General features: G+C 34.2%; 2 protein-coding genes across 2 annotated transcripts in view; one reads left to right on the top strand and one right to left on the bottom strand.

The window, feature by feature from the left end:
* Window positions 1-4,503, top strand: part of LOC136035626 (DNA-(apurinic or apyrimidinic site) endonuclease 2-like) — a 46,822-nt gene extending 42,319 nt beyond the window's left edge. The window contains exon 8 of the mRNA XM_065717519.1: window positions 4,348-4,503. The gene's annotated coding sequence lies outside the window, so the exon portion shown is untranslated. The remainder of the gene's footprint in view (window positions 1-4,347) is intronic.
* Window positions 717-14,495, bottom strand: part of LOC136035628 (uncharacterized) — a 75,755-nt gene continuing 61,976 nt past the window's right edge. The window contains exons 7-9 of the mRNA XM_065717522.1: window positions 9,108-9,360; window positions 6,014-6,130; window positions 717-968 (exon numbers count right to left, since the gene is read on the bottom strand). Coding sequence (XP_065573594.1) covers window positions 816-968; window positions 6,014-6,130; window positions 9,108-9,360 — 523 coding nt within the window. The 3' untranslated portion in view covers window positions 717-815. The remainder of the gene's footprint in view (window positions 969-6,013; window positions 6,131-9,107; window positions 9,361-14,495) is intronic.

The following is a 14,495-nucleotide window of genomic DNA, read 5'->3' as shown; positions in this document are numbered from 1 at the left end:
TTATCGCTTGTTTTCGATCCCAGTCGATACACATTGTCAGTGGTAATGGGGCTAGAAATTCCCAAAATATCACTGATCCATGATTTCATGTTAGATTCCAGGGTTTCAATGGAAACCCTTAATGGATACTCATTTTATAATGAAGTCAGAACAATACAAAACAATGGGTTCGAAGATATGCCGTCTCAAAGGATTGCGTCCAGGTTCACCCCGTTCTCTCCCCTCCTAGATGGGGAGGGTAATTGTGTTCTTGTTACTTATAGCTTAGATGTCAAATGAAGCATGTCAACTTTAGCATTTTTGGGAAGGAATTGCTCCTCTTGTCTTTTGGAGGAGAAGGTTGGCTTCTAGAACTGAAATTTATTAGCTGCTTTTTGTTGTGGAACGGCAATATTATGCTCAAAAAGGAATAATCCTTGTTACCATTGGTACTATTCCACAGATGATTTAAAAGACAGAATATCTGGCAAATTTAATCCAGCGAAAATTGCCCTGTTTCTATGATAAATGTGAAGTAATGAAAATACCACCCCCTACCCTCCTTGTCAACTTTGTTTTCTGAAAAATAGTTTTACAAAAGGGAAAGAATATATAACAGGCACAAATAGTCCCAAAACATCAAAATCGGATGTCATGATGTTGATATTTTGAAAAATTCTGATATCACCCACTCCTGATTCCGACCCTAATAGCTAATTGTAACTAAAAATCGCAAATGATCCAGACGGTTTATATTGAAGGTTCTTTACATCCCACACGCCATTAGGAACTTAATACTAGCCTACTTTTCACTATGGCCAAACCACACACAGCACCTATAAGGCCAGACGGATAGCTTCGATGGCAATCGATGGGTTTAATATAGACTGGACGTATTCATTGATTGCCCATTCTATAATTCTCCTCATTGGGCCTTCTAGTATTTCTTTGACCACTCCTTTGACTGTGTTTACAACAGTCCCAATTATCTGAAAGAAGACAAATTTAATATCAGTTTTTTAGTTCCTAATTGTTTGACTTACTTTTTTAAGATTTACATCGGTGAAATGATCAGGGCGCAGCTTGAGTTTTGAGATTTTGGGGAATATAAAGAATCTGCCGGCAAAATCGTCCAGTGTACTGACAAATGCTGACGCACACGCTAAATTAAACTAGAAACATAAGTTAAATTCCAAGATTTCGGCGTTGCGCACCGACTCCTTGGAACTTTGGGGGAGTCCCCCCTTAATCGTATCCCTGGGTATGAATATACAAATCAAATAATTTAATGCTGCGTGTGTATTTATTGTTCGTTTTTTCCAGGGGTTGTCGTATCTACATAGCCCTAAGAATCCTAGTTCTAGAAATTGGGTCCTAGAAAACAGAGACGACTTGTTTGACTGGAATTTAAAAGTTTTAGTGACCTTTTTAAGTAGCCGAAAAGATTGTACCAGAGGAAAGTAGTGTTTTCTGCCATTCTGTGGCACAATATTGAGTGGCGCAAAACTTGAAAATTCTGAAACAGCCAAACGATTTAAAACTATTGAAAGCCTATGGTTTATTTAGACATTGTGGAAATCCGTCCGGATTTAGCTATCCGTTTGGAGATTCTGTCCGTTTTCGTGCAAGAAAAACTCTCAAAATTTCCTCAACGAACTGACCAGATCGTTGTGGAAAGCTAGAGAGTTTTTTAAGCACGAAAACGGACGAAATCTCCAAACGCATTGCAAAATCCAGGCGGATTTCTGCAATGTGTAAATGAACCATTAGATATTGAAATCTCCAGCCTCAGAGGTATTTATGTGGCATCTTTGGGTGCAGATAGAATGCGCCAGAGGTGGCGCATTCTATCCCAAAGAGTTGCATAGTTCATTCAAATTAACGGTATATAGACATTTATTTGAAGATTTTACCTAAGTTGATTCACTTGATTTTCTTTAGAGTCATGTACAGTGATATATAGTTATGCATCAGCCATCGTTGAGGAGGGCAGTAGAGTCTTTGCTTAGGTATGGAGGCAGAGGTGTGGATAATACCATGAAATGGTAGTTTTTATGCCAAAATTTCCTAAATTTCTAATAGCCTTCAGATAAATATATAAAAGTGTTTGATAGGGGGGGGGGGAAATTAATATCTGGTTTCCCTTCATTTGGACTAAGCCTGAATATTGGTGGGGTGATTTGTGTTGGGATGGTTCATATTCTTACCAGCACGAAGGGTGGCCGTCGTTTCTAAAGATATCGTTAAAACTATGTATTAACAAACATTTGAAAAAAAAACAACAAAAATATGAGAAAATATAAATAAAAATATACAAGAAAGCAATGATAATTTCAGCCAGTGGACAGAACGGAACTGAAAAGACAAACAAAAATATTTCAAAAAGTCATCTTCAGTGCTCAAAAAGAAAAAACAAACTAACCTTTTGATGTAGACTCTAACAGATCAGAAAAAACACAGTATTTATTCTGCTCTGTTAGAAGACAAGGAAGAAAATTTTTGGAAATAATTTTGTGGGCCATAATCATTTTGCCACGTTTCCTCCAGTATGCGAGAGTAGGAAGCTTTAATGGACGTAAACGCTCTTTGTATGGCCTTTGTATGGTTATTTTTTTTAGCACTCGAAACAGCTTTTTGGAGGCCCGACGAGCTGTTGTCTTTTCGCTTACTGGCTGAAATTGCCCTCGCTTTTTTGGGTAGTTTTTAGCTATATCTTCTCATTTTATTCCCCAAAAGTCTTGTATACTTAGTGTTGTCTTAGAGCGTGTTTATCAACGAAGAGAAATCACATTTTAAAAAATCAGTTTTTTAATTAAAAAAAGGAACCTCAATAAAACCAAAAGTGAAAAGAAATTACTCTATATTAGAAGTGTTTCCTCCTCCTCAACCCCTCGCCTAAATTTACGATAAAATTTAACTCAACACCTTGGTACCGACATTAAAATCTGACGTTTTCTCCCAACTGCTTAAGAGCAACTTAGAAGCTTTGGTTAACATTCTATTTTAAAATCATAGGGAAATGCATGAAGCTTCCTACCCCTATCCCATTTTGAAATGTGATACTTGGTAACTTAAGAATAAATAATCACTCTTGGACTGACCCTTCAAAAAGTCTCACGACAAATTTGCACACAGCAAGGACGTGGAGGGAGGGGGAAGTCTTCTATACAAGCACATTTTATGATAACTGTAAAAACATATGAACAAACTTCGCGATTCAAGGTTTTCAGAGGATGGCACAAAGCTTTAAGAAGGAGGTCCCTCTGCGAGTTTGTTGCACAGTTAGGTTTTAAAATTTAGGTAAAATGCATATCAACGATAAAACATCAGTTTTCAACCATAATTACCTCTTAAGGTTTACTCTAAAAGTGAATTGTTCGAGAAAAAAATGGATCATTCTTCCTGAGGCCTAATGAAGAGAGAATGACTAATAAAAGTGAATAGACAGAGTGAAGAATGAATATTTAAAATATTATGGTGGATTCGAGAATGTTTACTTTTTGGCGTTCTTAAGCCACTCGTCATAGGTGTGATGAGCTTCGACTTTGGCTGTAGCGGAGATCCAAAATTTGTCTGAAAGCAGGAGTATATCACTCTCAAATTTACTTGGACATTGAAAAGCTTGAAAAGTCATGTTTGAAAGTAATTGTAAATTGCTAGATCTAAGATTTAAACACTAGTGTAAGAAAGTAAATATAAAAAGAGTACCAACAGACAGCTTTGCTACAATATGGGTAGCTGACAATGGGTAGCTGAGCTACCCAAATGTAATATAATTTTATCATTTGTTGAGAAACACACATAAAAACACATACAAGTACAATTGTATACAGATCGACACACGCCATCACTTATATTCAAACAGAAAGCACTCACTGATGTAAGCACACAGTGTTCTACAACCCCCCCCCCTGACAAAAAACAAAAAAAACAAACTTACACACACAAACAGCTATAAACACAGCAACTCACTCACAAAAACATCCACATGCACAAATACAGACATACATACACACACAATAAATAATCTGCTAACATAAATCTACCTACACACACACAAGCAAACATAGGTATTCATACACAAACACATACACGCACACACCTACGCAAACACACCCACATAGATATGCACTCAAACAGACACACACACACATCAAGTACGGACGCGCCTAGTTACACTAATATGCCTAATTGCACACATACCCAAACACACACATGTGCATAAAGATTCATATACTAACGCACATGCAAATATGCACAGACTCTCTCTTTATCAGAATATGCCCCGGAAATCTTGCCATTATTTCTTGTATTTTTTCTTGTCATTGTTTCTTGCACAAAGTCTTTCCTAATTTCCTGCTTTTGTAGATGAAATATATAGTGGTGGCGAACCATGGCACGGCTACTCGGCAGGCTTCTATATATTGTTTCTCATTATCGCTTGTCTTCCAATCGCAGACAGTGTGATCTTGATGTTTGGTGTCACCATTGGTTTGATACAGTCACCTTGGGAAAAATACGAATTTTTCCATGCTTTTTAACATGCTTTTATTTCTCATAGTAATATATTTTTTTCATTAGACATTCAACTTTCATTAGAACATTATATCGTCAAAGAACAGCTTAAAGAGGCAGCTTTGGTAATTCTGCCAAAGAGTTTGGGTACTTAGTACTTACTAGGTTCTTGGTAATTACTAGGTACTTACAGTAAATTACTTGGTACTTACAAGAGTAGAAACTGGCGCTAATATCGGTAAATAAAATGACAATGCCATCATTTGGCGTCTTTTGGCATTTTTTAATGCTTTTCAATTATTTTTCTGTCAGAAACTGAGATCAGAAACTTATTGCTACCCAATTCTACCAATAAAACCAATTAAAGTAATTTTCCTTATTATTATACTGAAAAAAATTCGAAGAAGCGCCAAACGCTAGATAGTGCTGACATTTTTCGGTCAACACTAGCACACGAGTTTCCACTCTTATAAGTCATCCATACTCTTTGATCTCTACATTATTAAAGCCTTCGTAATACCTAATTATTGCCACCTCTCTCCACCTATGCAGTACACACAGTGATTAGACATAGCCAAAGAATTATAATTAAAATAAGTAGCTACGCAAAGCCATCTAAGCCGCATTTTAAGGAAAATTAATTTATTTCAAAATATGCAATTACAGGGGTAGTAAAAATTGAATCTGAATGTTTGAATTGGTTTTTTTTCTACAAATAATGGCCGATAGTGGTCGATGTCAATTTAAAAAACAAACAAACAAATAACGTTACTTTTGCTAACTAGATAGTTTTGTTTATTTATTTTCACAGTTTGTAATGAAACACTGACGAAAATGTGGTACTGACCTGAAATTTTGACAATTCTTAGAAAAATTTTAGCCAAAAAAAATCTTTTAAATTTTTTAATTTCATATGTGAATGGGCCTAAGATGGCTCCAACGGACGATTCTTCTAAGCACCAGTATACTCTAAATTAGGCTGATAATTAGCTCTTTATCAAAACCTCGCAAATTCTCTGAATCTAGAAAAATATGTCTCAAATAGAGTAAGTTACCTTTTTTGAAGAATTTTAAATTGTGTATTTTCATTTTTGTCTACCCTCTGTTGACAGTATTTGTATTTTTATTCTGTGTTGTGTATCTACCAAGTTTTGATTCAATTCTATTCTTTTGGTGTTCTTTTTGGGTGAGCTATTTGATATTGCTTACACTGAAGGCCGTATCCAGGATTGGAGAGAGAGGGTCACAAAAATAGCTTTAAAACACGCATCAAAATTTTTTTATTTGCATATTTGTTAAATTTTTACGAATTGGGCAATTTTTTGTGGGGGGGGGGGTGTTCCAAACACTCTAATCCTCCTGGATACGGCCTTTCTTACACTATCCCATATAGAAAACCATTTGACTAAATTTCGTCAAAATCAACACACCCAAGGTGTGTCTGGCCCACATATACTTCTAAATTACTTTTCAATTTACATTTGAAGCTTTTTTATCAGATAAGTTTGATTATGCTTACCAGTTCTGCCAGCCAGTTGAAAGGTGCCAATCCTTCAATCACAATATCAATATGACCAATGTCAAGTATATCGAATTTTGACATAGTCACTGAGAGGTCATTTAAACCAATTACGGTCTGAAAAATTAAGTTTAAAAATATTGAAATTTATAGGCAAGGTAAAAACAGACTGAGTTACATATAAAAATACTTTAAAGAGACTAAAAAAAGTGAAAAAATAGAGTTAGTCTGCTTCGGTGTAAAAACCCTTGCGAGAAAAACATTATTCTCATGCGAGAAAACTAATAACATTATTATTCATTTATATTCTTTTCATTTTAAATCTGACATATACCATGGCTTATTATCAACCCGTTTAATGCGCTAATACGACTCTTTACTTCTCATTTTGTAATTGTTCTAAAAAAAAATATCACAAATATTATCCGTAATTTGTTAGAACAAATTTATAATTTGACAACAAAATTAAAAGCAAAACTACCTTGAAATTAAAGTGCAAGCCTAATGCATATAAATGCTTCATTAAAAAAATCATAAAAAAGGACCAAAAGATACAAACAAATGCTTAAAAAGTAGAAGTTGAAGAGAAAGAAGAATAAAGAGAAAGCAGAGTAAAGAGAAAAGACTTCAAGAAAGCAAGTGTAACGAGTTAATCTCATTTGAGATTGAATATACCTCAATTGTATTGTCGTTGCAAGAATTTAGCCCCATTTTCGCTTTTGCTTGAAAGGGCATCTACTCCTCACACCAATGGTCCCGAATTTTTTCTGGACTCCAACGCATCTAACAAAACTTTTCGATCTTGGCGCCCACCATTTTACTGTTTTAGAGAAAAAGGGTACTAAGTATTATTCTCTACAACTAGATGAGTCTACCAATGTGCAAGGCCTATATCGACTGATTGTTTGTGTGCGTTATATATGCCAGAACGACTGGCATGAATACATCTTAGCCCGCTAGCCAATAAGTCGTGGAACTGCTGAGGTAATTTTCAATACAATTGATTCCCATTTAAAAGAAAAAACTTTACAGTAGAAGAACTGTGTCGGTATATGCACTGACGGTAATCGGGCTATATGCAAGAAAAATAGCAGTGTGGTTATGCGAGCTCTTGAACAAAGTCTGTGTGCTTTGTGGACACAGTATAGTCTTCATTGAGCAGCACCGGTACACAATACATTCCCCGATAATTTCAAAACAGTACTTGATACAACTGTAAAAATTGTAAATTATATTAAACAAAAACCCTTACGAGCTCGCATATTTCAAAAACTGCGTGAGGAAATGGGTAGCCGTGATACATCTCTTCTTCGTCATACAGAAGCTCAGTGGTTATCCAGGAGAAAAGCATTGATACGATTAGTGGAATTGCGTAATGAAGTTACAGTTTATTTTGAAGGAATAACTAAATAAGCTAAACATCTACTGCACAAGGAATTCATTCTCAGGCTCGATTATTGAGCAGATATTTTATTCCAAATTAACCGAACTCAACTTGTTTTTGCAAGACTCTAGTGGATCAGAAATTTTTGCAGTTAGCTATAAAATTCTGTGATAAAATTATGTGTATACTGTGGAAAAGTTGTATTGACAATAGCAAGTATGATTGTTTTGAAAAACTTAGAACTTTCGTTATTTAAAACCAGGTACAGCTAAGATGAACATACTATCAGAAGTTTCCTATCTGATAAGCAATTTTGACGACTCTTTTGGGGAAGAGATGAAAAAGTTTGATGTTGGATCTCTAGCCCATATCGAGACGACTTTCAACTAGTATGTCAACAAACGCAAGTTTGTTGTCAAAATTCTGGTTGTCAGTTGCTGATACCTATCCTTGCCTCTTTGAAGAAGCCATGAAATTTTAAATTAAATTTAAAATTAAAAAAAAAAAAAAAATGGATTTTTAACTGAGAACTTTTATTGTAAGTCTTTTATTGTTTTTTTATTTTTTCTTTGCTGAAGATGGCCCTTAGATATAGGGCCGAAATATCCAAATAGGTTTTGTTGGTTCACTGTCTTGGGAAAAAAGTCCTCATTATTCTCTCTTTTGTTGTTGTATTATGGAAAGGCAGTGTGGTCTTCGTCATTATTTACATGAAAGTCCTCCTTCTCTTTACTAGCCATATCTATGTGAGGCTGGATTTTCGGCTATGGTTCAAATTAAAACCAAGTACAGAAATAAATTGGATATATCAATGTTACTGCGATTAAAAATAACTAAAGTTGAAGGTGATGTTGAAACTGTAATGAAGAAAAATAAAAAATAAATACATCCTTCCCATTTAAATAGCTTTGTAAAAGAAAACTTGCAGGTGTAGTTATGTAAGTAATAAAAAAATTAAATCGTGTTTCTTATTTTAACGGTCTTCCATTTTTTTCCATTTTAATTAGGACAAATAAGTTCCACTACTCGCCACTACGGAATTTGGGCATTACAAATATTTATGCTGACGACCTCGGCCCACTCAATTATTCGTTCGTGACTCACTGGTGGTTCGTGACCCAAAGTTTCGGAACCACTGTCCTACACCCTACTACACCGTTCCTTCTGTGATTGATAACAAGGACCCCCCCCCCTTCCCCCCATTAACTGAAGTCTTGCTGGGGGTTCGATATTTGACATTAAAATACTGACGTTTGAATTTTACTTTGCTCAATCTGTAAAAATAAATCTCTTAGTGTAAGCAGTATGTTTTTAGGGTTTCTAAACTAATTTATTTGTGAATTGATCATGCTTCACTTGTGCTTATTCTTTTAAAAAATAAATGCCTTTTATCTTACATGGAAATAAAAATTCAAAAAATCACTAGAGAAAGATGATCATCAGAAAATGTCATCATGCCAATATAATGTCAACAGAAAAACTAAGTTTTGCAAAGAAAAGTAATATCTTTAAGAATTTAATTTCTGTAAACTAGAAGCAATTGTATTAATGTCGTTTTTCTCCAATTAGGGTAAGTAATAAAAATTTCTCTATAATGATATCAGAAGTAACAAAATTTTGGTTTTTTATGACAATTGTTATTCCTTAACCGAGACAAAAAAATACATATCGACATAACAAAATCTAACTATTCCGATTCAGGGTTCTTACCTCAAAGAAAATGTTTGAATAAGATAAAACTCCGGTTAGGGTCGCTTTTGGTCCAATATCCATGAAACTTATACTGACAGTATAGCCAAGAAGTCCATTGTTTATGCCCACAGTGGCATTTACCGTCAGATTTGGATCATTAAATTCGAGCGTGGCATCGTCTTTTGTTCTATGTATGGTTTCAAAGCCACCAAGCACCCCTTCATACATACCACATTCTCCATAGACTGTCCCAACAAGCCAAACATCTTGACTACAAAAATTAGTATATTTTAGTTCTTTACTGGGGCGAGGAACCAAAAAAGACTTTCAGCCATCAGTAGTACTATACCGTTTTTGTTATATATTACCATGAGGTTTTTCTTTATATTTAACGAATTCAAACAAATCTATAGAGTATCTATATTGCTGCTATTAAACTAATTAACTCTCCGAGAGTCGATGTTAAATCAACTTTGTTCTTATATTAGGAAAGAGCGTTGAATGGCGAACCTATTGGATATTTATCTTACTGCTAGCAACCAAATCAACTCTCCGAGAGTCGACTTTAAGTAAACATGGTTCTTACATTAAGAAAGAGCGTTGAATGGCGAACCTATTGGATATTTATCTTACTGCTAGCAACCAAACCAACTCTCCGAGAGTCGACTTTAAGTAAACATGGTTCTTACATTAAGAAAGAGCGTTGAATGGCGAACCTATTGGATATTTATCTTACTGCTAGCAACCAAATCAACTCTCCGAGAGTCGACTTTAAGTAAACATGGTTCTTACATTAAGAAAGAGCGTTGAATGGCGAACCTATAGGATATTTATCTTGCTGCTAGCAAACTAATCAACTCTCCGAGAAATTTTCTACTTAGTGAACACGTTTTCAATTTTAGATTGTATATTTTATTGAAAGGAAATCGAGTCGTTTTAGAAATTTCATCGAAAAAAGACAAGTTGGGTAACATTGCCCGTCCTGGAAACTGCTATTTATTTCAAAAACAGTACCAGATACCAATGAAGCAAATGTTTCAACCCTGGTCGGACGCTAAAGAAATTCTTCTGGCGACAAAAAATATGGCCACCAAAGTGACAACTGATTCTTTATCTTTACTTTTGTTTCTTCGTGCCATTGCATTTCGAGGCCTTGGACATGAACTTCACATTGATTTTGAATTAAATCAAGTACTTGTGGGCATCAAACCATGGCTAATTGTAGAAAAAGCCAAGACAGATAGTCTGAGTGGGTGAGAGGCAAATCTGGCATAAGCCGTTATTAGGATTGTATAGAAATGATGCTAGTTCATTTGTTGATAGATCTATGAGACTAAACCTTTCCAAATCTATGACAATGTCAATATGTTTCGCTACTTTTTCGCCCCTTTTCTTAATTAAACAAAAAAAATAAGTTTTATTTAAATGAAAGTAAGGAGCGACATTGAAACTTAAAACGAGCAGAAATTACTCCGTATATGAAAGAGGCTTTTCCTCCTCAACGCCGCGCTTTTTACGCTGAAGTTTGACTCTTTCTCTTAACTCTACATTTTAAACAGTAAAAAACTTTAGCGTAAAGAGCGGGGCGTTGAGGAGGAAAAGCCCCTTTCATATACGGAGTAGTTTCTGTTCCTTTTAAGTTTTAATGTCGCTCCTTACTTTCATTTAAAAAAAACTTGTTTTTTTTTGTTTAATTTCGTTTAAATTTGAATTAATGTTTTTGAATTAATGCATTTTTGATCTTGGCTCTCTGCGCATAAATAATTAAAACGAAATTTGCATATTAGTTAATTGCAATTAATTGGAAGATTTTGAGAAAAAAGGAGCGAGGGAGGAGGCCTAGTTGCCCTCCAATTTTTTGATTACTCGCCCACTTTCTTAATCTTGCCCCTCCTGAAATTTCCGCATCCTCTTTTAAATTACTTGGCATCACAATTTCCTTCTAATTTAAAGTGGGATATACATGTCAAAAGTACCATCCATAGAGCTAGTGAGTCTATCCTCCCCTTTAAGATCCTAAATAATTTGGCCTCTTCCGTTTTCATTTGGATTCATACTTCATTTGTCCACCCGCATCTTGAAAATATTTGTCTTGTTTAACAATCTGGCAATTCTTATGATTAAAAACTGGAAGTGTTAGTAACCTTCTTAAGAGTGGTTGTGATAAGGAGTGGGGAAGGAGGCGTAGTTGCCCTCCAATTTTTTGGTTACTTAAAAAGGCAACTAGAACTTTTAATTTTTAACGAACGTTTTATTACTTCTTAACCTTCTTAAGAGCCAAAAGTGATTTGAGGATTAAAAAAATACATGAGGTTGTGGACCTCTTAAGAGCCAAAAGTGACTTGACGGTAAAAAATACACTAACTTGTGGACTTTTTAATAGCCAAAAGTGATTCGAGGAAAAAAATTCATGAAATTATGAAATTTAAAATGAAAAAAAAACATAATTAAAACTTTTACGAGTATGTTAAAAGAAATATTACACATATCTAAGCAGTTTGAAATAAGTTACAAGCAAATTTTTCTTGTAATACCAAAGGTAGAAATCATATATTAAGCTAAACAAAAACTTTATATGTGCGATCAGAATAAATCAAGAATCTTCAGTCAATTTTTTTTATATTTCCCATATAGTGAAAATTTTCGTTCTTCATTCTAAGTTGTCATTGAAAAACACAATATAAACCGTCCTAAGCACGTTTAAAACAAATATACAAAAACTTAAGCTGTTACTATTTAAGGATCAAAATTTTTTTTGGGAATAAAAAGAAAAGTTTTTATTGAAACTGAATAAAAAAACAACAATAAATGCAGCTCTTGACAGAAAATTGTGAGCTTCTGTCTTTAAACCATAATTAGTTCAAAAATATACATAATTGAATTATAATTACTATTATAATTTTAAAAAATCTAATATTATCTTATATGTAGGTCGATATATGCAATGGTGGTTTGGCTTCCCTTGCGCCTTGGACAAAATCTTGATCAGTGCTCCTCCCCTAATCTCCCACATAATTTTTCAGGCCACAACCTCTAATTTTCTAACAAAATTTCTCATTATTGACAAAATTATTTTGAACTTATTAATTAATTAGTAATCTATTTCTCAATTTACTATTGAATTATTTACTTGTTATTAATTAGGTAATTATGCATTATGCGCCACTCAAGTGCTTCATTTAGTAAGAACCTTTTTTTTACACTCAACCCTAATGAAACATCACAAAACATGATGAAAATATAATACTTTAGAAACAAACTTGGGCTATACATTTGGAAATTAGGGGGTGGGTGGTGGTGGGGGGTAAATTATAGTGGGTCAGCCTGCAAAATGTGTCGGGTATAATTATTCTGCATATTATGAAGTAAGAATTGTTTTCTAGCTTCAAACTGTCCAAATACCTTACCCCTCCCTTCCCCTCAATGTACAAATATATAGCCCAAATTAAATATTTTCCTTCTATTTTCCGTCACTTGTCTTTGTCTTGCCTAACGCTAGGCGGAAAGAAATAAACGAAGAAACTGGTCTGTTCTCCAGTTTTACGCAGCGTAAAACTTGAGTGCCGTATAATACACAAGTAACATTAATCAGTTTAGTTTAATTGTTTTGATTATTGTTTTTTAATCATTTTTTAATTTATCTTATTTTAATAATTAATTTAAAAATTCATTAATTATCTTAATTTATTATCTGCACCCTCTACTTTATTAATAAAATATCCAAATTACAAAATGATTATAAGCGTTAGGTTATTTGTAATAAATGTTGTATCCCTAAAATTTCAGCACCCGAGGCAAGTATCGATCCTCTGGATCGATCTGGAGACACGATCCTCGTGTATCCAGGGGATTTGACCCTCCTCTGGATACACGAATCTATTATGGAGGAGAGAATGTCTTTTTCAAAGTCTGGGCGGAGGTAAAATAGCAATTTTGACAATGTCTATCTTCGCAAACTTACTGTTACTTTAATCGATCCTATTGGACTCATTTTCATACTTATCTTCAAATCATATATTTATCATATCTATCTGCGTAACTATGGCTTCTTTCAAACACCTGTTATAATAACTAACTATTGTATTTCGGTTATCTTATTCATTCTTTTATAATTCTTTACTTACTCAATATATTGCTTTTTCCGTTAAATTTTGTTCCGCTGAACACCATTATCTCTGCTTTTAATTATCCTCAAATAATCTTGAATTACAATTTAGCTTGAATAAAAGTAAATAAACTTGACCTTGAATAAAAAAATTAGCATACAAAAAAACAATAAAATTCTCTTGAGCTAAACACTACATTTGTCAGAAAAATTGATAAGAAAAAAACCCATAAGAAATTGATGGAAATATTGATAAGAAATAACACGTATTTTTGTAAATTTTATTAACTGCGCATTGAAAAATTGTTTAATGTCCTTCAGTTTTCTAAGATCTCTATATATTTTATACTAGACTGTATATCATAAACAACGATATTTTTCGTCTTCACAAAGATAACTTTTTTATGAAATATCCGAATGCCCGATACTGAACTACTGAACTAGTACTTTCAAAGTACAGTACTGAACTAGCTTTCAAAGTGAGAACATCTCAAATAACTGGATTATATTGATTCAGAGTTCAAAGTAAAAGGATTTGGTTTGAATTGGATATTTATGAACTGTGAGTGAAACCAGTCTACTTTAGTGTGACTAAATTTATAGAATTATATGAGCAGATTAGTGTATCTGAATTGAATAAACTCATTTCTCGCTCAACTATATCCTGTTAACGGGGGATAGTCACACACCCCTTTGGCTTTGAAGATCTGAGTGTCCGTACCGCACAGACGTACTGTGTTGCAAGTTTAACCTGAAGGATTTTATTGCATTATAAGCTTAATGGAACGGTAAATGCGACTTTTTTTTTGCCGTCTTTCTTTTGGCCTTGCTTATTTAGCCCCAGACCTAAGGAATGAGAAATGTCAATATTTATTTGTCCTGGCTGTGGTCGATCTTGTGGCAAGGGGATCATCCTTCAATTCACAAAATGTCTCGAGATGTTTCACCCACAGTGTGCAGGCATTTCCCCAACTGAGGGTAAAGAAAAACCGAATTGGATTTGCTTAATCTGTTCAAATAACGATGAAGTTCATGAATCTTGCATCTCTAATAATAATCCCTGTTTATCCCCGATAATCAGCAGTCAAAAATCCATTCCTGCTAATACTAATTTTGTAGCTGAAAATTCATGCAGCCGAGGCGCGGACCTGTCAGTCCAGTCTATTTCAAGACCAAACAATCATTCCACTGAAGTAAAAATAAAAAAACTAGTTTTTTTAACTGAAAGTAAGGAGCGACATTAAAACTTAAAACGAACAGAAATTACTCCATATATGAAATGGGTTTTCCCCTCCGCAATC

Source organism: Artemia franciscana, chromosome 14 (genome assembly GCF_032884065.1).
Source record: "Artemia franciscana chromosome 14, ASM3288406v1, whole genome shotgun sequence".
In the NCBI taxonomy this organism is placed as follows: Eukaryota; Metazoa; Arthropoda; class Branchiopoda; order Anostraca; family Artemiidae; genus Artemia; species Artemia franciscana.
This window is presented reverse-complemented; position numbering and strand designations above follow the sequence as displayed.